This window comes from Diceros bicornis, chromosome 35 (assembly GCF_020826845.1).
Source record: "Diceros bicornis minor isolate mBicDic1 chromosome 35, mDicBic1.mat.cur, whole genome shotgun sequence".
Taxonomy (NCBI): domain Eukaryota; kingdom Metazoa; phylum Chordata; class Mammalia; order Perissodactyla; family Rhinocerotidae; genus Diceros; species Diceros bicornis.
In genome coordinates, this window is record NC_080774.1 from 16,860,084 (window position 1) to 16,885,403 (window position 25,320).

General features: G+C 55.7%; 1 protein-coding gene across 9 annotated transcripts; it reads right to left on the reverse strand.

Annotated features, from left to right (window-relative positions):
* Positions 1-52: 52 nt before the first annotated feature.
* Positions 53-24,370, reverse strand: MSI1 (musashi RNA binding protein 1). Of its 9 annotated transcripts, none has more exons than XM_058531557.1 (15): positions 24,315-24,368; positions 22,596-22,636; positions 21,962-22,043; positions 21,779-21,863; positions 18,799-18,840; positions 17,151-17,243; positions 13,496-13,544; positions 12,205-12,287; positions 11,354-11,471; positions 8,748-8,828; positions 7,458-7,514; positions 4,536-4,604; positions 3,547-3,734; positions 3,047-3,110; positions 53-1,832 (listed from the first exon to the last, which is right to left on the reverse strand). In XM_058531557.1, exons 2-14 carry the CDS (start codon positions 22,630-22,632, stop codon positions 3,069-3,071), a joined length of 1,026 nt encoding a protein of 341 aa, XP_058387540.1. In that variant the 5' UTR covers positions 22,633-22,636; positions 24,315-24,368; the 3' UTR covers positions 53-1,832; positions 3,047-3,068. The 9 variants fall into 9 exon arrangements, with proteins under 9 accessions (XP_058387540.1, XP_058387541.1, XP_058387542.1 ...); XM_058531558.1 differs by having other exon boundaries at positions 3,547-3,701; positions 24,315-24,367; XM_058531559.1 differs by lacking the exon at positions 24,315-24,368 and adding an exon at positions 22,806-22,925.
* Positions 24,371-25,320: the final 950 nt, after the last annotated feature.

Consider the following 25,320-nt stretch of genomic DNA (forward strand, 5'->3'; position numbering starts at 1 on the left):
TCGGGGTGCCTGGACCTGAATCCACACAGAGATGCAAGACACTCAAGCCCAGTACCGTTTTCAAATAATTTATTAGGAATTTAAAACTGAAAATAAAACCTGGAAAAAGAAGTTACAGATGTGGAGAGAAGAGACACCGGAGGGTGGTAACTTGCTGGCTTCGAAACACCATGTAACATCTTTTTAAAAAATTCCCCAAACAAATCAGAAAACGGAATTCCAGGGCGCTGAGCCCATGGGTGGGCCCAGTGGGGTGGGGGTGGGGGTGTCACAGGAAGGGGAGGAAAGGGAAGCCCAGTCTCTCACGACTCGGCTCAAATGTGTAGAAAATTAAAAATAAAAACCAATAAAATGCAGCTTCTCTTTTATTAGGAAACATTAAAAAAAAAAAGAAAGAAAGAACACGAACAGCGGCGCATCTCAGTGACAAAGATTATTGCTTTGTGTTCTCAGGGCTAATAGGTTAAGCACCTCACACAGACAATTAACTCTCCAAAGGGGGTCTTAAGGAGTAGAGACTTTGATGGAGAAGGGAGCTTAGGTCCCCAGCCTCAGATCTGGGGGAGAGGGACACAGAGGGGGGCACGGCGACGGGTGGGCCTCAGCCCTGCCGCGCCAGCCCAGTCACTCACTCTTCATCAAGTCAGGCCCTGAGCATTTCCTTTGAAGGGGACTCAGGGGTGGGGGGCTACCAAGGGGCTCTGGCCATAGGACCATCCTGGTGGGAAACTTCAGTGAGAGAATGTGGGGGTTCCCTGAGAAGCCCTTTGCTTTCCCCTGGGGTCTGCCCCATCCCAAAGTGCCCCCTGCTGCCCACTCATGGGGGCGGCTCAGAGCAGAAACCATGAAGGCCTGACCTAGGTAGGGGGCAGGGGGAGACCTTTGGAGAGTTAATTCCTTTCCAGCAGTGGCACCGGGCGAGCCCTTCTCTTCCCTCGCCCCTTGCCCCCACACTGGGTTTCCGGGGTGGGCAGGCCCAAGGCCTTGACCCCTAGGGCCTGAGAGAGCGGGCCTGCCTTGGCCACAGGTGAGGCCTGCAAGCTTACAGTAACGGTGTCTGAGGAGGGGACAGAAACACAGGGGGAGACCTTTGCCAGGTGGGCGAGGCAATGCCCGCACCCCCAAGGGGTCTTAGAGAGGGGTGGGGGCTTCACCTCACAGTATTTACATATGATACAGGACGGGATGGTTCCAGGGGCTCGGCCTGGCCTATGCAGCCCTGTCCTCCTCTCCAGGGCTGGAGGGAGGTGGCCAGGGGCCCAGACCCACATAGACATTTTGTTCTCAGCTGGTGGGGGGCACCTGGCCCCTCGCCCCCTGCGGCCTGGGGCTTCACATTCACAAACCTAGAAATAGTTTAAAAAACGGTTTCTTTAAAAAAAAAAAAAAAAAGGAACGAGAAAAGGAGGGAAAATCAGAATAAAAAACAAGCGTTGGGGCTGTGGCCTGTAGCAGGCCCCCTCCGCCCTCACTCTAGCTATGCACAAATACAAAAGCCTTCTTGGGGGGGTCCTATGGGGCGCGGCAGCGAGTGAGGGAGGGGCGCGGACGCCAGAGGGAAGAACCAGGGACGGTGGGGGGCAACCGGCTAATCCAAAATAAATAAAAGCGGGCAGGAGTGGGGCAGGCGGGGGAGGGGGTCGGGGCAGAAGAGGGGAAGTTAGTAGGGGAGCCAGACGCTGCCCAGGGGCAGCAGGGCAGGGGCCCGGGGAGTGGGGGGCAGGCAGTAGCGGTCCGAGTCGCTGCGGGGGAGGGGGCGGCGGCTGCGGCTGAGGTGTCCCCGCCCCCTCGCTGGCTCACTCGTGGTCCTAAGTCAGCTGCAGGCTGGGGCGCTGGAACACAGCGGGAGGTTAGGGGGTCCCGGTGTCCTGCTCCCTGAACCCTCCATCCCACCCCGCCTCTTTGGGGCCCCCAGAACACACATCCCACTGCATAAGGCCTCTTCTGTAATCCCCTCCCGGACAAGCTTTGTTCACACACTTTGCACTTTCTGTTCCCTGTCTGGAACGCTCTTGCCCCAGATTTTGAATGGCTGGATATATTCATATGTCCCTTCTCAGGGATGCCTTCTCCGAACCCCTAATCTGAAGTAGGCTCTTCATGCACAATTTGGAATTATCTCATTGGTTCCGTTGATTTTTGTCTGTAGAATGAGAGCGGCCTTGTCTGTCTTATACATCACTCTTTCCTGGAATAGTGCTCAATAAATAGTTGTTGGAATGAATGAATAAAAAAATGAAATGTCACTGGTTCACGAGTACCCTACCATCTGGCTATAGACCACAGGAGGACTGTGTGTACAGGGCACTGGCTCTCTCTCTGTATATGGACATATATCCATGGTATCCTGTTTTAACAGCTGTGTAATATTCCATTGTATGCATACACTCGAGTTTATTTAACCACTCTCCTTTCGAGGACATTTCAGTTATTTGAAGCAGAATCATTGGGTCAAGGGAATCAATGTTTAAAATCTGGATAAACACTGCCAGACTGCCCTTTGGAAACCCCAAGCCAATTTGCACAGTTTCCCTTACACCCTCATCAATGACGAGCATCAGCAATCTTTAAAAATCCTCGCCTGATGAGTAGCATGTGCTGTCTTATTGTTCTTTTCATTTACTTTTTTTTTTGTGAGCAAGATGAGCCCTGAGCTAACATCTGTTTCCAATCCTCTTTTTGGTGAGGAAGATTGGCCCTCAGCTAACATCCGTGTCTTCCTCTACTTTTTATGGGACGCCGCCACAGCATGGCTTGACAAGCGGTGCCTCAGTGTGTGCAAGGGATCCGAACCTGTGAACCCTGGGCCACAGAGCGCACACACTTAACCGTTACGCCACCAGGCCGGCCCCTCATTTACATTTCTTATGTAGCAGGTTGAACAGCTTTTCATGTTCATTGACCATTGCTGGTATGAAAGTCTGCTGCCCCACTGGACTGGGGGTTCTGTGGAGGCAGGGATGGGGTCTGTGTCCTAGACTGGGCTGCCCAGGTACCAGCCTCCCCAGTGCCATCCCCATCCCAAGACCCCTCCCCATCTCCTCACCATCTGCCACCTGTCTCCTGCTTCAGTGGTACCCATTGGTGAAAGCTGTGGCAATCAAGGGGCCCTGGAAAGAAAAGAATTTGACTCGTAGATTCTGAGGGGAAGCAGAGAAAGCCCAGGGGCTCCTCTCTCCTGCAGGAAACCTGAGGTGAGGCACAGCTCTGCCCATATTGCCCCCACTGCAGACCCACTAAAAGATTCTCTGGGGTAGGACCTGGGAATCTGCATATAACCAGGACCCTGGATAAAATTCGAGCACGCCTGAGCTAGAATCTAGCCTCTGTGCAGGCAGAGACGATGAGTCTCATTTGCACAGTGTCCGCAGGGCCACCTAATGCCTGGCACACACAGGGCAATCAGTAAATGCCCAATGAATGAATGATGTCCCCCTTGGTGACACTCTTTCTCCATCCATCATCCCTTGCCTCCCTTCTGCCCCCGCAGGCAGACAAGGCCTCTCCCACCTCCAACTTCAGGGTCCTCCAGGACCGGTCACTCACCCCAAGACTGTGGCCGAAGCCGGTGCTGGGGGCGGGGCTGGCAGCGCTGATGTAACTGCTGACCCCTGAGTCCTGGTTGGCTGCCCCATAAAGCTCGGCCATAGGGCCGGGGCTGGTGGTCCCCAGGAAACCCCCTGTGCGGCTGGGAGTCGAACCTGGAGGGGGAGCCATCGTCCAGGGGTGAGAGCCTGGCAACCCAGAAAGAAGACGGTGATAGCCCCGGTGCCCACTGCTGCGCCATGGCACCCCTCAAATTTGTTCCACCCCCCTGATCTTGCCCTCTCCCTCCCCCTCCCCCTCACATCCCAGCAGGGCCTGTGGGCCCACCTCCTGGAGATCTCTCCGAGTCCATCCACCCCACCAGACCTAGCCCAGGCCCCATCATCTCTTGTCTGACCACTCAACAGCCTCCCCACTGATTTCCAGGCCTCCCTTCTTGAGTCCCTCAAACCTGTCCCCACACCACAGCTGAGCGCATTTTCTAAAATCGACACCACACCACTGCTTAAAATATTCAGTGTCTCCCCAGGACCTAGTTCCTCCTACTCCTCTCCTTTCCCCATTCCTGCACTCCACCCATGCTAACTGGCCTCCACACCTTCGCACATGCTATTCCCTCTGCTGGGAACACTTTTCCTCCTCTTTGCCTTCCAACTGGAAGTTGAGAGGCCCTTCCTCCTGGAAGCCTTCCCGAGAGGCCGCAGCTGTGATCTCCCCTGGTACCTGACTTCCCCCAGCAAGGCAGTATCATCCTTCAGTACTACTGCCTTCTAATACCTGAGGCCCCCCGCAGCCTGTGAGCTCTGGAGGGCAGAGACCATGTCAGGCTCCTTCCTGGCTGGCTCGCCAGGTGCTCAGTTAATCCTTGCTGAGTGAATGAATAAATGAGTCCCTCTGAAGAGGGGTGGCAGTGGCCACTTCCCCTCCCCTCTAGACTTCTCTGCCCCCTGCACCCCCTCACTCGCTTCCTGCGCCCCAGAAGTCCTCACCTGTCCCTCGAACCACAGCCGCCGCTGCTGCCGCTGCTGCCATTGGTCCGTAAGCAGTGAGAGGAATGGCTGAAAGGAAAGGCGTGCGCTCTTCAGCGTGGCAGGTGAGGGGACAGAGGTGGATGAAGCAGCCCGCCCTGGGCAGAGCCTCTCCAGCCTGAGCCCAGCTCAGAGGGGTCAGTGCAGCCCCAGGGTCAAGGCAGAAAGAAGTCCCTCGGGCTGCCATCCGTGTCCTGACCCATGGAATGGAGGGAGAAAGGTAGGAGAGACCACAATTTCCCCCCTGGACTCAAGGGACACACTTGACCAACCCAAAACTCACACAGGGTGGGGGCGGGCACCCCACCCTGAGCGGCTCTGAGCATTGCCTGCAGCCGCCCACTTCCCCAGGGAGTGCCCTTGCCAAAACGGGCCACCAGCCCAGAGGTCCCCCGGGAGGCTATGTCCCTCGTCCCAACCCCAGCCAGCCGCAGCCAGTGACTGACTGACGTGGGTACAAAAAGCCAGGCCCGTTGCCTCAAGGTGGGACCGACTCTGGGGTACAGTTCGTGCCCCAAAGCTCCCTGTGGGATCAGGCCGGAGCTAGACCCCGGTGAGGCCACAATCCTGCTTCCCTCACTCCCCTTCTCCCGAGAGCACGCCCCCAATAAGCAGTGTGCCCCCACCTCCCTGCCTCAGGGCCCCCTGACCACCAGCCAGCCAGAGATGCCCACTCCCACCCCCAAATCCCTCAGCCCCCTTTCTCTGATGCCCCTTCAGACACAGGGATCTTGCTAATCCCTTGTTTGCTGTCTGCCTCCACCCCCACGTCCACAGCTCCTAGCACCCCGCCTTGTACACAGTAGCTGTGCAGTAAATGCCAGCTGAAGGACTAGAAGGGACCTCTCTGTCACTAACTGGTTCGCTTGAGCCTGGAGCTTCCTCGGGGGTTGGGGTGAGCGCCCCCTACTGCTCGGCTCTGCCCCTGCAGCCCCTGGGAGGCTACAACGCTTGCCCAGAGCCAGTGTCTGCAGAGCTGGCATTTGCCCTCAGGAACACCAGCCTCCCATCCCAAGATGCACTCCTTGGGGCTGTTTTGGTGACCCTGACCCTGAACTGGAACTGGATCTGTGGCTAGGGACCCTGGAAAAGGCCCCCAAAAATCCTTGGCAAAGTCACTGAGCTGGGGGATTAAAGTCTAGGACAGCATGGTTCCCACACCATGGAGTAGCCTTGCCTAAGATCTTCATACAGTTGGCTCCTTCTCACTCAGACGTCACCTCCTCTGAGAAGCCTTCCCTGACCACTTTTGCTAAGGCAGCTCCTTGCCTCCAACCCTAACACCTTAGCACATCTCCCTGTTTTATTTTCCTTGTGCAAATTACTCTTTGGAAGTATTTATTATTTACTTGTTTGTTTACTTCTTTATTGCTGTCTCCCTCCACTAGAATACCTGCTCCAGGAGGACAGAGACCTCATCTATCTCATTCACTGCTGTATCCCCACTGCCTGGAACAGCATCTGGCACAGTAAATATTTATTGAACGCATGAAGGAAACACCTACGTCTCCTAAAAGCGAGAGGAAAGTTTGGATCTCAGCCATCCAACAATTGCCAAGCCTTGAACCCACTTCCTCCCCTGCCAAGATGTCTGCAGAGGGGACACTTCTTCCCTCAGTCCTTTAAGGGCAGGGGCTGGGCTCTGAGGTCTGGTCTGGGGCCCATTTGGGCATTTCCACAAAGCAAAGTCAGCGTGGCCAATCTGAGCAAGTGCTTATCACAACCAGAAAGAATCACTCACTTGTATAATAAGTATTTATTTCCCTCTCTAGACTACAAGCTCTGTGGAGCTGGGCCTGGCTCTGTCTTGTCCCTGCTCTACCTCCAGGGCCTGGCAGGGTCCCATACAGTAGGTCCTCAACACACAGTTCTTAAATGAGTGAAAAAGACCCCTTTCCACCTCCCCTCACTCTGCTCAGGGAAGAGTGCCCATCACCCCCACCTCCAGGACTCTCTACTCCCTCCCCTTCCTTCACTCCACGTTTCTCTTCCCTTCCCCCATTTTGGGGGACCCCTGAGCACCCCTTGGAAGGAAGGTCTCATCTAACGCAGCACCCACGCTCACGTCCTCCACACGCGGCCAGGTTGAGGGGTAGAGTCTGAGGGTGGGGTGGGGGAGAAGCAGGTTGAACAGAGAACCCCTTGCAGGCCCCCTCATCTGCATATGCCCCTCCCCTGCCCTTGGCCTTGGCCTTGCCCCCAGCTCCAGAGCTGAGCTGCCTGGCCCAAGGGAAAGCTCCAGCTGGAGAGTGGCCTCTGGATGAACAAGCACTTTCATCCCTCTTGCCCAGAAGTTGCAAACGGGCAGCCCTAGGGCTGGATGCAGCCCTCAAACATGTTTCATTTGGCCTGAAGTGTTTTAAAAATTTGGGATTTGTCGCCAAGATTTGACAATAATTGAAAAATTCATTCAAACGCAAAAGCCGGGTTTCTGGCTTCTCTTGGAAAGTGAGATCTGAAAGTACTGGGTCTGCATCCCCTCCAGGCAAGGTCAGCTGGCACTGAGTGGAGGCACGCCCACTCCAGTTTGCCAAAGTCCTCACCCGGCCCGCTCTGCTCTGAGTTTGAGACCCTGGCTTGTTCACCGCTGGATCTCAGTGCCCGTATGGTGCCTGGCACACAGGAGGTGCTAGATAAATATTTGCCAAATGGATGAATGAGCAACTTCGCCTCCATCTGCTGGGCTTGGCCCTATGCCCCACCCTTAAGGGCCATGTAGCTACACAGACTGGCCAGTGCCTGGGCAGAGTCTGCTGTATCCCCACAGCCAGAGGGCTGGCGGGCCGGAGAAAAGGGTTCTGCTAGCTTTCCCCAGAAAGGTCCCTGGGTCCTTCTCTTTCTCCCCATGTGGCCTGTGAGATGTATGAAATCCGAGCGACTGACCTGTGAGCTCGGGGAGGACTGGGGCGCTCGGGAGAGGGGTCCGCTCTACACGGAATTCTAAAATGAAACGTAAAACAGCTTAGGAAGATGCAGGGGAGGCCCCTCGGGCATGGCCCACGGAGGACAAATGCACCCACGGGGATACTAGGTGGGGAGACAGGCCATGCATAGGACCCAAGAGCTGGGGATGGGGACAGCACGGTCCTCAGCAAGCAAGGTTGGGGAAGGAGACACGGACACAGAGGAGAGACACAGAGAGAGATTGGGCAGAGTTGCCACCTATACCCTGGGCACAGGGCAATGCTGGGGCTACTGTTCCTGGTGTTTCTTAAAAGGCTTGAGATTGCACCAAAATATCTCCCAGAATCCTCCTCTTCTATTTTTGGGGGGAAGGAGGAGCCAGGGAGGCAGCACTGATGAAAAGTGATGACCCTAGAGCAGGTCAGGCTTCGTTTGGTTACCAGCTCCATCACCTTCTAATTAAGCCACCTTAGCAAGTCCCTCTCCCTCTCTGAGCCCGATTCCTCACCTATATATGGGGATCACATCCCTCTCCCATGACATTATTGTGAAGATTAGACAACATAATGTGTACAGAGGATTCCAACCTGGACAGCTCAAGATGCAAATGATGCAAGTGCTCAGAGACTCTCTAAAATAAGACCAAAAAAAAAAAAATGCCTTGCAAAAATCTGATATTTCAAAGAAAACAACATGGAAAAGTCATCATGGGAAAGTTCAGATCTTTGTTGGGCTCCCTGCCACTTATTTGAAGGTCTAGTGTTATTTTTATTTTGAATTACAAATGAGGATGGCAATCATCATGCTTTTAAATAGTTTTTCAGCAGTCAGGGTCTCCAAAGGTCTTGGCCTTGAGTGGGCTCAGTGTACCACGAGGTCATTCTAAGTGTGTCCATAAAGACACAACCAATGTTGGCCCTCAGGGAGCCCACCCCCTCCCCGCACAAGCCCGGTGCCCTCTTTGGTGGAAGTGGCAACCCCAGAGTGGGATGGGGAGGAGAGAAAGGCAAGAGGCAGGCAGAGATCGGCCTGGGAGAGAACGGTGCCATGCAGGGCCACTCCAGGAGCCCCCCGCCCCCAGCTTCCAGGCAGGGGGTGAGGAGGGGATGGGTCGGGAGAGGCGCTCCTTCCTCAGACATGCCCTTCCTTCCAAGCCTCCAGCAGGCAGACCCCCCTCCAGCCATGCACCCCCAGACACCACCCTGAGGAGTCAGACTGCCCAGGAACCAGGGACATGCTGGCAGCAGAGGGACACTGAGCAGGACTTACCGGGGAACTGGTAGGTATAGCCAGGGGCGAGGCCTGTATAACTCCTGCTGGCATAGGTGGTGGCTTGGAAACCAGGGTAACCTGATGGGGAAAAGGGGCTAGAATCAGATGCCTTGCCTCCAGCTCGGACCCTGCTCAGTGGGGAAGGATCTGAGCCTCTCACTTCCCTCCCCACCTCATATCACGAATAACAGTTGGTCACATTTGCCAAATACCTTCTGCAAGCCCAGCTCTGTAGTAAGCCCGCTGCACCCTTTATTCACTCATTAAACCTCATAAGAACCCTAAGAGGTAGGTCCTATTCAGAGCCCCATTTTACAGATGGGGCTCAGAGAGGTGACACTTATTGTCTGAGAATACTCCAAACTCCTTGTCAAGGCCCTTTGTGCTCCCGCTCCTGCCCACCTCCCATCCTCATCTACCCTCTGCCCCTCGCTCACTCTGCTCCAGCCCCACTCGCCTCCCCGCTGTTTCTCAAATTCACCAAGCTCCTTCCCATCTCAGGGCCTTTGCACATGCTGTTTCCTCTGCCTGGAACACTCTTCCCCCAGGTTTTCGCATGACTGTGTCCTTCTCATTGTGCAAGTCTCAGCTCAAATGTCACCTCCTCAGGGAGGTCACCCCACAAGAGTCCTCCCTCCCTCCCATTAGTTACAATATTTATCATGTCACTTTCATAGCAGTGACAGTCATTCTCTGAAGTTATCTCAAGATTTCTTTAAGCGCTGATTTTCTGTCTTCCCCATCTTTTATTTCTGTATCTCCAGCACCTGCACATTGCCTACTACTTAGTATGCATCTAATAAATATTTGCAGCTTTGAAAGAAAAATCATATAGTGGGTAATAATGGTGCAACTGGGATTCAAATTCAGATCTGACTGGCTCCAAGGCTCTTAACCACCACTCTCACTATTTCTTAGAGGTTTTCTTTTTCTTTTCTTTCACTTTTTAAATGGGGTAGAACCAGCTAATGAATCACCTTGAAAAGAAAACTTTCTCAATGTTCCAGATCAAAAGAGGCCAAAGAGACAGGACAGCTAAACGCAATAGCTGATTCTAGCATCTTCTGGAGGTCAAAAATATGCTATGAAGAACATTATTGGGTCAATTGATAAAACAGAAAAATAGATAGTAGATTAGATCAAAATATTGTCTTAATATAAATTTAGTTGATAACTATTCTGTGGTTACATGAAAAAGTATCCCTAATCTTAGGAAATACACACCGAAATATTTAAGGATAAAGGGCCATAACACAGGTAACTTACCCTCAAATGATTCAGGGGAAAATCACAGGTGTACTGTGCGTGTATACACATATACATGTATATATACACATATACACACAAACAGAGAGAGAAAATAATAAAACAAATGGGGTATAATGTTAACAACAGGTGAATCTGGTAAAGGGTATATGGATGTTCTTTGTACTACTTTATTTTTGCAACTCTTCTGAAAGTTTCAAGTTAGTTCCAAATAAAAAGTTAAAAACTTTAAGAGAAGACAGTGCCCCATTTGGAGGGTGTTCTCCTCGCCCACCCTATCTATAATTACAATCCTGGCCCTCTAGCCCATGCCATGCCCCCTCCTGTGAATTCCTAGACACCCCTCCCCCATACCTGGTATAAAGACCCCCTTGTACTCTTCTCTCTCTGTGTACACATCTTGCCTCTCCAGGGAGTCTTTGACTTCCTGGGGGCCCAGCTCAGATTTTCTACCCTCAGTCGTGGGCCCCAAGGGCTGCCAACTCCTGCTCAACTTACAAGGCTCATGGCAGCCTTCACCTCCTCCAGGGAGTCTCCCCAATCCCCAGATGGGTATAGGTACCTCCTTGGGCTTCCTACAGCCTCCAGTCCCTCTGTGGTGACACTGCCCATTTACTCCTGTCTTCCACTTGATAGAGAACCCCAGGGGGGCAGGTCCTGCCTCTCAGTAGCTGCTTAATCAATATTAGTTGAAGGAACAAGAAGCAGTAGCCTTCTTTTTGCCTTCCCAAAGGCCTTTGGGTCTTTGGAAATGCTGTTCCCTCCACCTGGAACACTTTTTCCCTTCCCTTCTCCCCTGTCCTCCCATAACCAGCTCCAATTCAACCTGAAGACTCAGCTTAAATGTAACTTCTTTTCTGGCTTCTCCAAGTCTTGGTCAAGTTCCCTATGACCATGCTCCCTTGGCACCCTACACCTCTCCATCCGAAACCTGTTTGTTTATGTTCTTCCTTATTTGTTTTCCCTGCCAGACTGTAAGCTCCCAGGAAAGTCTCTGTTGTACTTCCTGGCATAGTGCCTAGCATTTACAGTTGCTCAATAACTATTTACTGGATGGATAGATGGACAGACGGATGAACGGACAGACGGACACAAGAACCAATTAACATGGAGCAACTGGACCATTCTTCTGGCTACCACCAGAGGGCAGCACCCCCCAACCAAACCACCCCACCTTTGGTAGGACTGCCAGACCTGAGATCCTTGGTCCCCACTCCTACCCAATGACTCAGACAGGAGGGCAGACCACAGAGGAGATGTGACACCCACGCAGCCCCTCATAGCCCCGGGAGCAGTTCCGGGCAGGAAGAAGCCACAGGTGCAGGCCTCGCACATACCCAGCATGCCGATGCCCAGCATGAAGGCGTCCATTCCGTAGGGCATGACTCGAGACCTCCCCCGGGCCGAGCCCGTCGGCGACATCACCTCTTTTGGCTGAGCTTTCTTACATTCCACCTGCAATGAGGCCTGGGGTCAGTCCCTCCTACAGTCCTAGCATCACCAACCCTCCTGCTCCCTGGCAGGCCTCTGTATTGTTAATTTCATAGTTACCATTTACGATGTGCTATTGACATAGTTACCACTCACTATGCGCTAGGCACTGTGTAAATGGCTTTGCATGCAATAGATCATCGAACGCTGACACCAACCATGCGATGGAGGTGCTATTGCCACTCCCATTTTACAGAGCAGGAAACTGAGGCTCAGAGGGGAGAAGTCATCTGCCCAATGACTAGATTAGCAAGCAGTGGAGTGAGGATTTTTTTTTTTTTATAATTTTTATTTATTTATTTTTTTCCCCCCAAAGCCCCAGCAGATAGTTGTATGTCATAGTTGCACATCCTTCTAGTTGCTGTATGTGGGACGCGGCCTCAGCATGGCCAGAGAAGCAGTGCATCGGTGCGCGCCCGGGATCCGACCCCAGGCTGCCAGCAGCGGAGCCCGCGCACTTAACCACTAAGCCACCGGGCCGGCCCATGGAGTGAGGATTTTAACTCAGGTCTCTCTCAGTCCACCAGCCATGCTTTTTAACCGTCATGGGACACTGCCTTCCTGTCCCGATTTTCAGGAGTTGGGAGGACTGGCTCTGCCCCTCTACCTGCCTCCAGGACCTCTGAGCAGCCCTGGCTGGCTCAGCCTGGAGCCGCAGTCTTTCTCTGCACCTCCACCCCATCCAATCCCCCCTCACCATTTTGTTGTTGATTTCATGGAAGTGGATTTCACACACTTTCTCCACGATGTCCTCACTCTCAAACGTGACAAACCCGAACCCTGGAAGGCAAAGGCAGGGTCAGAACCAGGGTTCACGGTCAAAAGGCTGCCCCTAGTCATACCAACACCACCACTCCTCTCTAGCAGGCCCGTGTCTGAGGTTAACTAAAGGCTCTGCCCACAGCCTAGGAACCTCTCAACTATCCGCTGAGACGCGGTTTCTAGTCCCAAATTACAGATGTGAAAACCAAGGCTCAGCAAAGTGAAGTGACTTGCCCAAGGTCACACAGCAAGTTAGAAAGTGGCAGAGCTGTGATGAATATACTCAACATGCCCTTTCTCTTTCTCAGATGCTTTCCAAAGAGGGAAAGTAGGTACCCACCAGATACATACAAATACTTATTTAAACTTACACAAAGGTGTACACACTCAGACATATGCTTGCACAGTCACACATATACACGACTCGTAGTGAACACACGTGCATACATACACAACTAGGTACCCATATATCACACAGACACTCGCCAATGCTCACAAAGGTCCCCCTACATGTACAGTTACCCTGACACACCAGATATACACAGATGTTCAGACACGGACACCCTCATATGCACAGATAGAAACACACACACAACAGCTCATACTCCAATCCGAAAACAGGCGAAAACACCCAAAGCCGGGAAGCAACTGGAGGAACAACCCCGCCTCCTCCTGGGTGTGCCCCAGGGGCTGCAATGGGAGTTCTCAGAAGGCAAGGCCCTTGGGAGAAAAACAAGCAGGCAGTGTGCACACTGTGGCCCAGATGCTCACAGGTTCAGGGGCAAGGGGGCTGGGGGCTGGGCTCTGCCCGTGGGTGGGGGTTAGAGGGCAGTGGCAGGAGCAGACTGCCCGGGGCTGTGGAGTCAGCCTGACCCTGCGGCGGCCTGGCCCAAGCTCTGGTTACCAGGGACAAGGTAAGCCCCGGCAGACACTGGCTGGGCAGACACCAGCTGGGGCGGGCGGGGGTGGAGGGCTCGGTTTGTAGTGGGGAGGTCTGCTCCTCTGCTCCTCTCGAGTGTCTGCAATTGGTGTCTGCAATTCGGCAAGTTTCTAGCACAGGAAATGGCGGGACAAAAGCCTTCTGTAAGGCCAGGCCCGGGAGAGGATGCAGATCCTTGGGGATAGGATGTCAGGAGGCGAGATGAAAGGGCAGCTGTGACCTGCAGCCCCCTGGCTGACCACAGGCCCCCAGCTTGGCCTGGGAAGGGGGAGGGGGCCACACTCACCTCGGTGCCGGTTGGTGGTTTTGTCAAACATCAGCATGGCATCGTCCACCTGAAACAGAGCCTGCCATGGAGGACTCAGCAGACACCAGGGGACCCACCACAACCCAGGAGCAGGGGCTCCCACGCCCACCCCCTTTTGCTCAGTCTAGGCTTTATCTTAAACCAGCTCCCTGGGCAGGGGACAGCTTTCCATCTGCAACCCCAGCTGAATGCTACAGCACCTCTCTTTCAACTCCTAATTCTCAATGGACCAGCCTGCAAATATTAAGCACCAAATATGTGCTGGGCACTTTGCCCCATCATCCTCTCCACATTCCCCACATAGTAAGATCCTCATTTTATAGATAAGGAAATGGGCTCAGAGAGGTGAAGTCACCTGCCCAAGGTCACACAGCAAATGCTAGACCAAGCCTGGAAGGAGGAGGCACAGAGTGGGTGCTAGAGGAGGAAATATGGGCGCAAGATACGAGATGGGGAAGTGAAAGTCTCTTCCCTTTTTGCAAAAGGCCAGGAGGACAGCAGCCGCTCCAGCCAGACTTGACTCCCCTCTCCTGGTACAGATCTTTTCCTCTAATTGAGGTTTCCTTTTGCTAGAGGCTGTAATTAAAGCAAGTAGAGTTCAGTGCCTGGGCTGCTTGCCTCCCACTGACTGGGGGAGGGGAAAGGGGCTGAGGAAGGGGGAGGCTCTACATTATCCCCCCTCCCTTGGACCCCAGTCTTCTCTTCTGGCTACTCCCTCAAGGCATCCCCTTGGCTACAAGGCCAGCCAAAGGCCTTAGCTTCCCTCCTGCAGTCCCACCTCCCTCCCTTTGCCTACATCTGGTGCTTCCTCCTTGCCCTCTGAATTCTTCAGCCAATGTCAGCTATCTCATGGGGTTAAACTAAGGTCTGATTCATCCTGGGTGGAAATCAGGGCTGCTTCTGATACCACACCCCCCACCCCACTCCAGCTGCCGACCCTCCCCCAAATGGTGAGACACCCAAAGGATGAAGGAAAACTCCCTGAGGCCATGGAGCACAGCCTCTCCCCTACTCTCCTGCACTCTCTTTCCAGGCCCGTCATCTGCCTCACTAAAGTGGAAAGGGCAGCCCTCAAGAGGGTGGTCCTCCAGCTCTCCTCAGGCACCAAGCTACACTGGGCCTCTGACTTCCCCGGGAGTACCAGGACCCCACTGAGCCAGGAGGCAGCTGGGTACCCGGAGAATCTCAGAGGGAAATGACATCTCCCTCCCCAAGGAGCTTCCTTCCCCGGGGGCCCCGCAGTGGAGTGCCACCCTCACTCCCATCCTTATGGACCCGTTCTAAGACCCAATCCCAAATCAGCTGGACCATCCAAACTGGACCGATCACTTCAGGCTCAGCACATCTTCCCCACTCCCTCACTTAAACAATGGAAAAGAGAAACGCAGAAGGGAGGCTTGTGATAAAAACACAGGCTTTGAGTAGGAGAGGCCCAAATTGGAATCCTAGATCCTGCATTTGCTGGTTGGGTAACCTCGGGAAAGTGGCTTTGTGTCTCCATGACTCAGGTTCTTCATCTGTAAAATGGACGTAACAGTGTCTATCATATAGGGACGAGTTAAATGAGATAGCGCATGTAACAACTCACAGTACCTGGGATACAGTAAGTGCTTAATAAATAACAGCTATTATTACCTATATTATGGAGGGGCTTGCCCACAGTCACATGTGGGAGAGAAGCAAAGCAAGAGAGAGAGTAGCCCAACACCCTTGGCTTTGAAGGTTCCATGAGAACAGTGCCTGTGTCATTTATGACCAGTTATTGAGCACCTTGACTTGTGCTCAATAATTAGTTCTGAATGAATGAATGAATGAATGGAAGAACCAGCCACGCCCTCCTCCCTGATACTACAGCTTTGAGCTCCTGCCTGACGCACAAACTGATTCAGCCCAAATCTGCAGCCCTTCTCACCTTCCTCCACCCAACCTTCCGACTCCACCATTCCGGCCCCCCCAGACCCTTCAACCTGGGCCTTGGCTGGACAGAGTTGAAGCCAGGGCAGGGAGCAAGGAAAGTGGCTGGGGGTCCAGGGGACCCCCACTGGTGTCCCCTCCTGGGGCCAGCTGAGGGGAGGGAGGCTCCCAGCTCAGTGTCCTTAATAGGCTTTGGTCTCCATGGGAACCCGGGGGCAAGGGGGCTCGGGCGGGGGGAGGGGAGGCGGCCGAGGCCTGCTGACCAGTGGGAGCCGCCAAGTTCGGCGGCCGCTAAGCCTGAGTGGCAGCCATGGCGGCTGACCATTGTTCCCCCCTCGGCGGCGGCCCCTCGATCCGGGCGGGGGGCCCCCCGCCGCGGGGCCCTTGGCATTCCCGGCTGTCCCCCTCGCTCCCTGGCAGCCTATTCTCCGGCTCCCCCTGGCCTCCCCGGGCCGGTTTCACATGCCAACGCCGATTTAGGCCCGAACAAAAGACGCGGCCGCTGACGGCTTCTCCTGGGGCCCGGTTGCCATGGCAACGCCGGCCCCGGGGGCAGGCGGCCTCCAATCACAGCTGCTGGATCAGATTAGTGCGAGCTCTAATGCTCGGCGCTCAGACACAAAGACACCCCGCCGGAGCCGAGCGGGGCCTGCTGCTTCCCAGGAGCGCCCTTCCCTCTGGGGCCCAGGCCGCCGACCTGCCCTCGGTCCTGTACCCGGGTCCCCACGGAGGTGCCTGAGCCTAGGCCTCTGGCCCTCACGCCGCCAGCATCCGCTGGCCAGGGGACCTCCCACTCTCTCCTCTTCTACCCTAGAGACAGGGGGCTGGAAACCCACCAGTCCCCAGCTCACATCCCACTCCCAAGACACTTCTCCGTTGCCCTTTGCCTATCAGGGAACAGAAAATGCCCTGATGCGAAGGTAGAGACCCAGCCTGTAGTCTCTCTCCCATAGGGAAAGACCAGGGACCCCAGCACTAAGCAGCCCTACTTCACCCCAGACTTAAAACTGGGTCCCCTCATTGCCATCTCTCCATGGCACCTTGACGTTCACATTGCTCACCTGTCTGGGGACACCCTATTGTCTGATGTCGCCACATCTCCTACCTTTTCGTAGACTAAATGGCCCAGAAATTTAAGCTTGATGCACCTCAGAGCTGAAAGCCAATCCTCTGGACCTGATCAGGAATTTGGGGTGCTCTCTTCAACTCCTCCCCAAATAGCCAGGGGATCAGCACTACCCACCACCCCAGCTTCTGCCCCAAGCTCCCCACCTGTGCAAGCAGGGTGCTGAGTGCAATTGGGAGTCTTATTTATTGCCTCCTTATCATCCTCACCAGGAAGGGGTGGGGGAAGGCACAACCGCCTGTGGCCTGGACAGGTGCAAACTCCCAGGAGGCTAAGGGGCGACTGGATTGAACTGGCTATGGGAGCACAGCCTCCCTCGGGAGAATGAAGATAAGCAAGAGAAAAACACAGGGGAAGGGCCACAACAGGGGCAGCTACTGTGTGGCTTCTCTCCCCGGGGATGTGTCCAGAGTCTGAGGCCCATACACAGGCCAGGAGCCTGAACAGCGGGTTGACCTAGCCTCACCCACAGAAGGATCCAGCCCCCTTTTCGCCTCTTACAGGAACTGGAACCACCTGGCTGGACTCTGCTTGCTACTGACCAATTCTACAGAGCTTTCACAGCCCCAGCAAGCACCCCCCATTTGGACCCACCTTCCCGAACTGCTCAAAATATTGCTTCACGTCCTCCACCGTCGTGTTCACTGATAGCCCCCCCACAAAGATCTTCTTCGTTCGAGTCACCATCTGTTAGGGGGAGGGAATGAGAAAGTGGGCATCTGAGTCCTGTGGCCTACCGCCACCAGCAGGGGCTCGAGCCCTCCTGCCAGGGCGCCAGCTGACAAGCTCTCTGTGGCCCCAGCTACTCGGAAGGCCCCCCCGAGCTCCCCCTTGGACACCCGCCTCTAGGCCTGTCATGGGCAGCTGTGCACCCCACACCCTGGCTGGCTCGAGTGTGCCTCCCTCCAGCCTCCCTCCCTGGGGTCTGTGTCGTGAAAATGCCTTCCCCAAGGACCAAGACAGGTAGGGGGGGCGGTTAGTGACCCAGAGCTACAGCCTACCTCAAAGACCCCACCAGCCCCCCTGGGAGAGACCAAAGCCCATCACAGGGTCCCCAGAACTCAACGCCAACATTTTCCTCATCAACCTCCCAACCCAACCTCTGGCAGCCCCGTGGCCCAGTCCTGTTTTAGGAAGAACACATGGTCCTAATTACCCCAGGAGCGCATGGCTAATCCACGGCAATTCCCAGCCCCATCCTAACACTAAAGCACCTTCTGTCACCAAACTGCTTAATGGAATTAACCCAATTCCAACCATGTGCTCCCTGGTGCGGCTGCCTTCGAATACCTGCTCCATAATTGCTTTCAGGCCCTCTGCTGGACCTTTCCAGAGATGTCTCCTAAAACTTGCCCCTCTCTCTTTGCCATAGCAGGAGCTCGGTGCCATGGCTCAAAACCTGAAAGCATCCTCGTTCCCACCAACCCCCTTGCAAAGGGGGAAACTGAGGTCTCCTGGAGAGGGACCAGGTCCTAGGACACATGATAAGTCAGCCAACTCGGGGCGCCTGCTCCCTGTACTGTAATCAGCCTTCTGCCTGGCTCCTATTTTTGACCGCTTAAAAATTAAGACCTGGCTAGTTGCCCTCGGGCCTGGAATAGAATCTTAGGTCCCTGCCCTGCACCCAAAGTTTTGGGTGCTACATAGCTCAACTGCTCAGAAATCTGCCTCCCGCACGCTCAGAAAAACTTGCACAGCACCAAGGAAGGAGAGCACTGGGAGGGCAGCCCCAGTCACCCAAGTTGAAGGACAACAGACAACAGACTCTATGGTCCCTTGCCCCTCTGCAAGCCCAACACACCTCACCCTAGAGGTAGGAGGGTGACTGAGGGGGTCAGAGGTAGCTCCATGGCCCGACTCTAGCTCAGCCTCAGGGGGCAAGTCTCTCCTGTGTTTGACCTCCAGAAGCATGGGGCGCAGATGCTGTGATCTCTGAGGTCAGAGTTAGACTCAGGGCCCAAACTGTACTGGCTTCAAATACAGGACAATGAATCCCCTGAGGGGTTCCCCCGTCTCAACACAGGCAGCCCCCACCCCAGTCCACCCCAGAGCACAGATGGAAGATGCATGATCTCTGATGCAATCCACAGAGCAAGGACATCAAGAATCCTCCCTCCTCTCATCCCAGTCCATTCCAGAAACACTCCAAACAGAGGTTCCAGAAGCATCTTCCATAGATGGGAACACTGGGAAAATCACTGCCCGCAGTAACACGACCCCTCTCAGGCACAGACACACCTACCTTAGGCTGTGCTCGCCGAGGAAAGGCCACCTTGGGATCAATCTGAAAGACAAGGAAGAGGTAAAAGGGGCCTTGGTTATCATATTTCAGATGGTGACCACACAGCCTTCAGCCCTGAGGACCTCTCTCGTCCCGGGACATAGAGGTGACACAGAGGTGACAGAAACCACCACAGCCTCTGCAGGAAAGTGTAGTGGTTAAGCATTTAGGCCCCGGAGCCAGGCTGCTGGGTTCGAATCCCCTTTCACTGCTTCCTAGCTGTGAGACTTTGCACAAGTTACTTAACCTCTCTGAGCCTCAGGGTCCAATTCACCTGCAAAATGGGCAGATAATAACATCCACCTCAAAGGGTCATCTGTGGATTATTTGAGACAATGCTTACAAAGCACCTGGCATGGGGTCTAGCTCACAGCAAGAACCAAAAAAAAAGTAAGCAAAGTCTTATTCCTCCAAGCTGCAGGTAAATGGGGGGCCCTCCCTGCCTAACTGACTTCACACAGATACCTGTCTAGGTGAGGCATGCAATCCAGACTCTGGAAGGCTCTGGAAGCCTTGTGAATGGAAATACTCTTTGCTTGAAAAAAGCTTCAAGATAAGGTTTCATAAACCACCAGGAGTAGACTCAGTTCTGTTTCCCCAACACCATCAACATAACGCCCTCCTTGAGGCTGCAAGCAAACAGTGCCCTGATGATGCAGCTGGGCTTGGGGTAAATCAGAGCGCAGGCTTCAGTGACGTGCAAGGACATGGCACTTGGACTCAGAAACTTTGGGCCCCCGGCCAGGCCTGTGATCTTGGTAACTTGCCTGACCCCTCTGAGCCTCAGTTCCCTCATCTGCAAAGTGGGGACAATCACACCCACTTTTCCCAGGGGCAGCTGTGGGGAAGTGAATGAGATAACATGGGTGAAAGAGGCACTTTGTGAACTGCCCTTCATTGCACAAACAAAGGTGCTATTACCAGCGGGCCACCTTTGCCCTTGGCTGTGAGCAACCAGAGGGGAAAAGCAAGACTTACCTGGGTCCTATACCTGTACTGACAAACAGCACAAGCCAGAGCATGAGACACTGTGATTGATGCAGGACCTATGAGGCCCGGTCATTCCCGAGTTTCCTGCCACTCACATGGGTGGACACCACTCAGAAGTTCACCAGCCAATCGCAGGGAAGATCTATCTTTTCCCAAAGTTCCTTCTGTTCAAAACTCAGCCTCATTCTAGGCAACTGGCTCTGGCTCCTCTCTGCCTGAATGCCACGAACAGGGACCAGCCTCCTACAGGCTTCCCCACTGGAATCTGCCCACAGAGAAGGAACTCCAAAATCCATGCTGGGGCAATGCCTCTTCTCTCCCAAAGTCCCACGGGGCTCCAGGGAAAACTGTAGCTGCCCATTTCCCCTATCTGAAGGTATGATTTCGTACCTCCATGGACATTTCCATCCTTCTATTTCTCCTGGAAGCAGTCTCCCCAGCCACCAGAGCACACCTCAGACAGTCCCCCTGTGCAGACCCTGATGGGGAGATGGTACCCAAGCCACGAACCGCAGACCCACGCACACCCGATTCCTGACACACCCCACCTCCACTCTGACTCACAGCTGGCAACATAAGTAAAACCCAACAAGTAAATAAAAGGTGAAAGTCAGAACCCAAAATAGACTCCCCACAATAAACCTCCCTCCCCCCCTTTCCCAGGCCAGAGAAGGCCAAACACAAAGCCCTTGCCCTTCTGGAGTCCTGAATCTCAGAAGGATGCCCATCTCACCCTCCTTCCTCCCCTCTCTTCCCTTTATCAATCTCCCATGGCCCTGCCCCCAGCCCTGGCCCCTAAATCTCAGCTTCCTGAGCGCTGCAGAAGCCATCAGTGCATTCTGAGGACAGGGGATGGTAGGAGAACAGGCAGCTTGATGGCAGATAATCACCAAAAACAATAGGCCACTGTCTCTCCATTCCCAGCTTGGGTCACTCAGTCTGCGCCAAGAAGATCCTTTCAGAGCCGGCAAAGTTGAGGCCCGGCCTCATTTGCTCATTACTGCAAGAGAGTGGAGTGGGAGCCACTGGGCAGAGATAACAGGAGCTGGGGACAGGCGGTAATTTAACAAATTCTTGGGCACAGCCAGCTATTGTTGCAGGTAAGCAGGAGCCAGTGGCTGACCCAAGCAGGGAGGCCCAGGGCTAGGGAAGAGTGGGGGAGTGTGGAGAGAGATCACAGTGTCCCAGCCCCTGGCAGACCGTCACCCCCATCACAGACTAACCCCTCCTCTGACTTTCTCCTTTTCCCTCTCCCCTCTAGCCAGGGCCTGGGCCAGCGCCCCCTGCAGGGCCCAAGACACTGGGGAGCAGTGGGACAGCAGCAAAATGTTCCAGGAGTTTGAATGCCAAACAAGCAGCTAAGACCTAGCCCTCAGAAGGGCTGTTTCCAGGCAAGCTAGCTCCCTTCTCATAAATCCCTTCATGGGCAAGGCAGGTCCCAGTCTTCCACACAAAGCAAGGAGCTCATTGACCAAAAGTCGGGGGAGGGAGGGAGGGAGGAAGGGAGGGGGATTCAGTGATGCTTTGCCATTGGTCTGGAATGGGGGGGTGTCGCAGAGCCAAATACTAGTTAGAGTTCAGAGAAGCCACGGGGTGGGTCGCTGCAGCCCTGACTCACCCAATTTGGGTTAGGGGAGGGACCTGGCCCCACCCTCAGCTCCTCTCTGAGGCATCAAGATTAGTACCTATAGGGAGGAGGTGGTGGCTGCTCATCCCTCACCAATACAGGAGGGGTGGAGGGATGCAGCATCTCATGGCAGGCCTAGGATTTTTCTCCTCCCTCTCTTCTCAACTCTAGTGACAAAGTTTCAGAGCATGGCAGCCTTTCTACTCAGAAAACTCCCTCCTTCCTTAAGGACCCCGTTCAGCTGTCCCCTGGGGAGAGTCCTGACCCTCTCCTCCGGCAGCCTCCCTCTCCCAAAGGACCCCCGAAGCCCCGAGGGCCACTCACTGTTTTGGAGTCGAGTTCGTGCCGCGATTGCGCCAGCACTTTATCCACCCCCGCCTGGTCCATGAAAGTGACGAAGCCGAAACCCCTGCGCGCCGTGGTGAGGGAGAGGCAGATGGTTACAAGGCAGTGAGTGGCGGTGGAGGGGGGCGAGCCGGGAGCAGGAGGAGGGGGTGAGGGGCTCACCTGGATCTCTTGGTCAGGGGGTCCCGCATCACCAGACACTCCTTCACCTCCCCGAACTGGCCGAAGTATTCGCGCAGCCCTTCTGTAACCACACACCCGCCTTCGTACCAGCCCGGCCCCGCGCCCTTCCCCCCTCCCCCGTCCTTTGCCCCCAGTGACCCCGGAGCGGCCCCGCCACCCCCGCGCCAAGCTGCCTGCGAGCTCTCCACTGCCCCCCCAGCCCTCACCCGGCTCCAGTGGAGCCTCCTGGCGCCCACCGGGGCCCCAGGAAGCCGAGGGCCGAACTGGGCTGGAAGGGGGACGGCTCCGGCCGGGTTCCCGCCGCTCCGGGAGCCGCCTCACAAAAGTTTGAGCCGCAGGTGCGAGCGGAGTTGGCGCTGCCGCCGGCGGGTCTCGGGGGCCCAGCCCACCTCCCCATGCCCCCTGAACCCCTCATCCCCTCCCCTCCACCCGCTGGGCCGTGCGCGCTCGCCGATCGCCCTGCGCTCTCGGGGTCCCTGGGCGGGGCGCGAAAGAGGGCGCGGGGGCGCCCGGGGTCAGCAGGGCGCAGGGCCGGGCTGGGGTGTCCGGTTCCGGGGCGCCGGGGGGTCCGGGGTGCCCCGCCGGGCCGGCGGGCGCTCCCAGGCTCGCTCACCCTGCGTAGTCTGCCAACTGAGTCCCCCGATGAACATCTTGCTGCGGGAGGAGAAGAGACACAAAGGGCCCGCGTGAGCGCCGGGCGCCAGGGCGCAGGGGGCGCGGGCCCGGGCCCCGGGGAGGCCCGGCCCGACCCAGATCGGCCATGTTGGCGGGGCCGGGGCGGGCGCGGGCCGGGCAGGCCGGGCCGGGCCGGGCCGGGCCGTACCAGGGGTCGTGCGGCGAGTCCGGGGAGGCGAGGCCGGGCTGGGGCGCGTCAGTCTCCATCGGGAGCCGCGGGCGGCGCGGGCAGCGGAGTGGCGGCGGCGGCGGCGGCGGCAGCGCTCGGCGCGGGGCAGATGAGGAGCGCGGCGAAGGGGGCCGGACGGACAGGCCATGCTGCCCCCTCCCCCGACCCCGCTCGGGCGGGCGGGCGGGGACGGCCGAGGGGAGGGCCCGCCGGGGGCCGACCTGCCGGCTCCTCCCCCCGCCGCCCTGCGCGCATAAAGCCCCGCGCTCGCCCGCGCGCCCGGGCGCCCGCGGAGGTGGCGGCGCCGGGACCCCGCTCCCGCCTGGCTCCCGGGTCCCCGAGGGCGAGAGACCCCGAATCCCGATGCGGGCCGGGACCAGGGCGGGGCCGCACCCCCACCCACCCCAGCGCGGGGGCCGGGCCGCGGGAACGCCCTCCCGGAATGAAGCGCTTCCCGGTGCCTTCAAGGTAGCTCGGTTCCGGATCGGGGACCCCCTAGTCCTCCCTCCCAGGTCCCCGCTATCCAGAATCTAAGAGATTCCCCAATCTCCCTGGGTCGGGAAGGAGATAGCCCCAGTGCCCCCCAATCCTCCCACGTTCCAACTGGTGAGAGCCCCTCCATTCTCCTGGTTGGAGCGAGATGCCGCCCTCAGAGCCCCGAATTTCCTCTGAACCTAACTTAGGGTCCTCCCTTAGCCGTCCTCAGTCCACTCCCAGTGTCCCATATCCCCCATATTCAATTTGGGGAACCCTCTCAGTGCCTCACGTCCCGAGTGGGGAACCTCTATCAGCACGCCAGTAGAAACTGTATCAATTTCCCCAAGCCCTCCTCAGCCCTTACTGTCCCGAGTGAGAATCCCCCTCAGCTCACCCACGTCCCTTCCGTCCACAGTTGTGGACTCTATGTGGTCGGTTGAGAAAACCCTCTGCCTCAATCCCGGGTTCCCAGTTAGCTGCCACTCCCAACCCCCAGTATGAGGAGTGTCCACTGTTTCTCTCCCTCCCTGGCTCACTCGTGTCAGCCCCACTCAGACTTCTGTCTGGATTCGGGAAAGCCAGTTCCAGACGCTCACCGCCCCCTCCCCACCGAGGCTGCGGGGGGAAGTCAGTCCCTCTTAGAGCCTCCCTTTTCCAGTTTTAGGAGCCCGATGGTTCAGCTGTGCACCTTCCCCTCCGAATGACCCCCTTCTTTTGCAGAGTTCTAAGCCCCACGCCATCGGATTGGAAGAACCTAAGCTGCCTACCCACTGCGTTTGGAGTTAGTTCTCTCAGTCCATCTCAATTTGAGACTACTCCCCATGAAGGCAAATGCCTTCACTTCTCCTTCCTCCTCCCCACGTCCCCATCTTCTGGGTCTCTGAGATCCCCCAGAACTTTCACCCAAGGCTCCTGGGGGCCACCTCACCCACCACAAAAACATCCTCCCTCCAGCCTAGGAATCCCGAGAAAGTCCATTCTGGATCGCCTCTGGAGCCGGGCGGACCTCACCGTATCCATATTCTCTCTTCAATTCCCTGGCAGAAACCAGCCAAGAAAGGGTCAACGGAAGAGGCTAAGGCAGCCACTCCTCCCTCCGTCCCCATCCCTGCTGGGAGTCTCACTGCCACACAAGCCCCTCCCTCCCAACTCACCTCCCACTCCTTCCCCCCTTCCTACCTTAAATCCACCCTGTGTAACCCAATGACAACCTTTGATGACGGCCTCTTGCAGCTCACCTTGACGTCCATCCTCCAGTCAGCCACCTTTTATTAATGTGTGCAACAACTCTGGGCATCAAAACCCTGACCCCTGGAAGAGCGTCCTTTCCCCTCCTCTTAGTACACCTTCCCTCCCCCCACCCAACCACCATACATATAAGAACGTGAGAGACTCAAGTTAATGGTTTTCTCGGGGACCTTCTGGGAGCACTCAGCAGGTATATCCTGCCACCTTGTGCGCATAACACTAGGGACAAACTTGCTCTTTCCTGTTTTTATCATTCTACTTGCCCCACAGTTTCTCAGCATTCCCTGGGCTGGGGGTAGGGGGCACCCCACACATGGCATTTCTCACCATCTCAATACAAACCAGAACATCAGGTGTGTCCTGGGAGAGGCACAGATGAGGGACAGCAGGTAGCACCTCCAGTTTTAGGGGAACTAACTATTCCTAGGTCTAAACTTCAGGTTCCTTGTGTGTAAAATGGGGCCAATGGGGAGGTGCAGGGAGAGGGGAGCCCCAAGTGTCCATGAGCATTGATTTATGTGCTGGTGCTGTTGGACAGGTGGCTTGGAGCTTAGGAAATGGGTAAAGATCATTTATTCAGAGGCAGCCAAGCCTGCATGAGTGGTACATTGAGATAGGATCCATTTATTAGGTCCTCATTCAGGACCTCAGAGGAGAAAGTGTTTACTTGTCAATACCTGGTTTGTAGCACAGTAACAGTAACCTGGGGGGAGGACCTACAGAAGTCCCCTCCTACTGCAGGTTCATCTCAGCGTTGCTGCAGTCTACT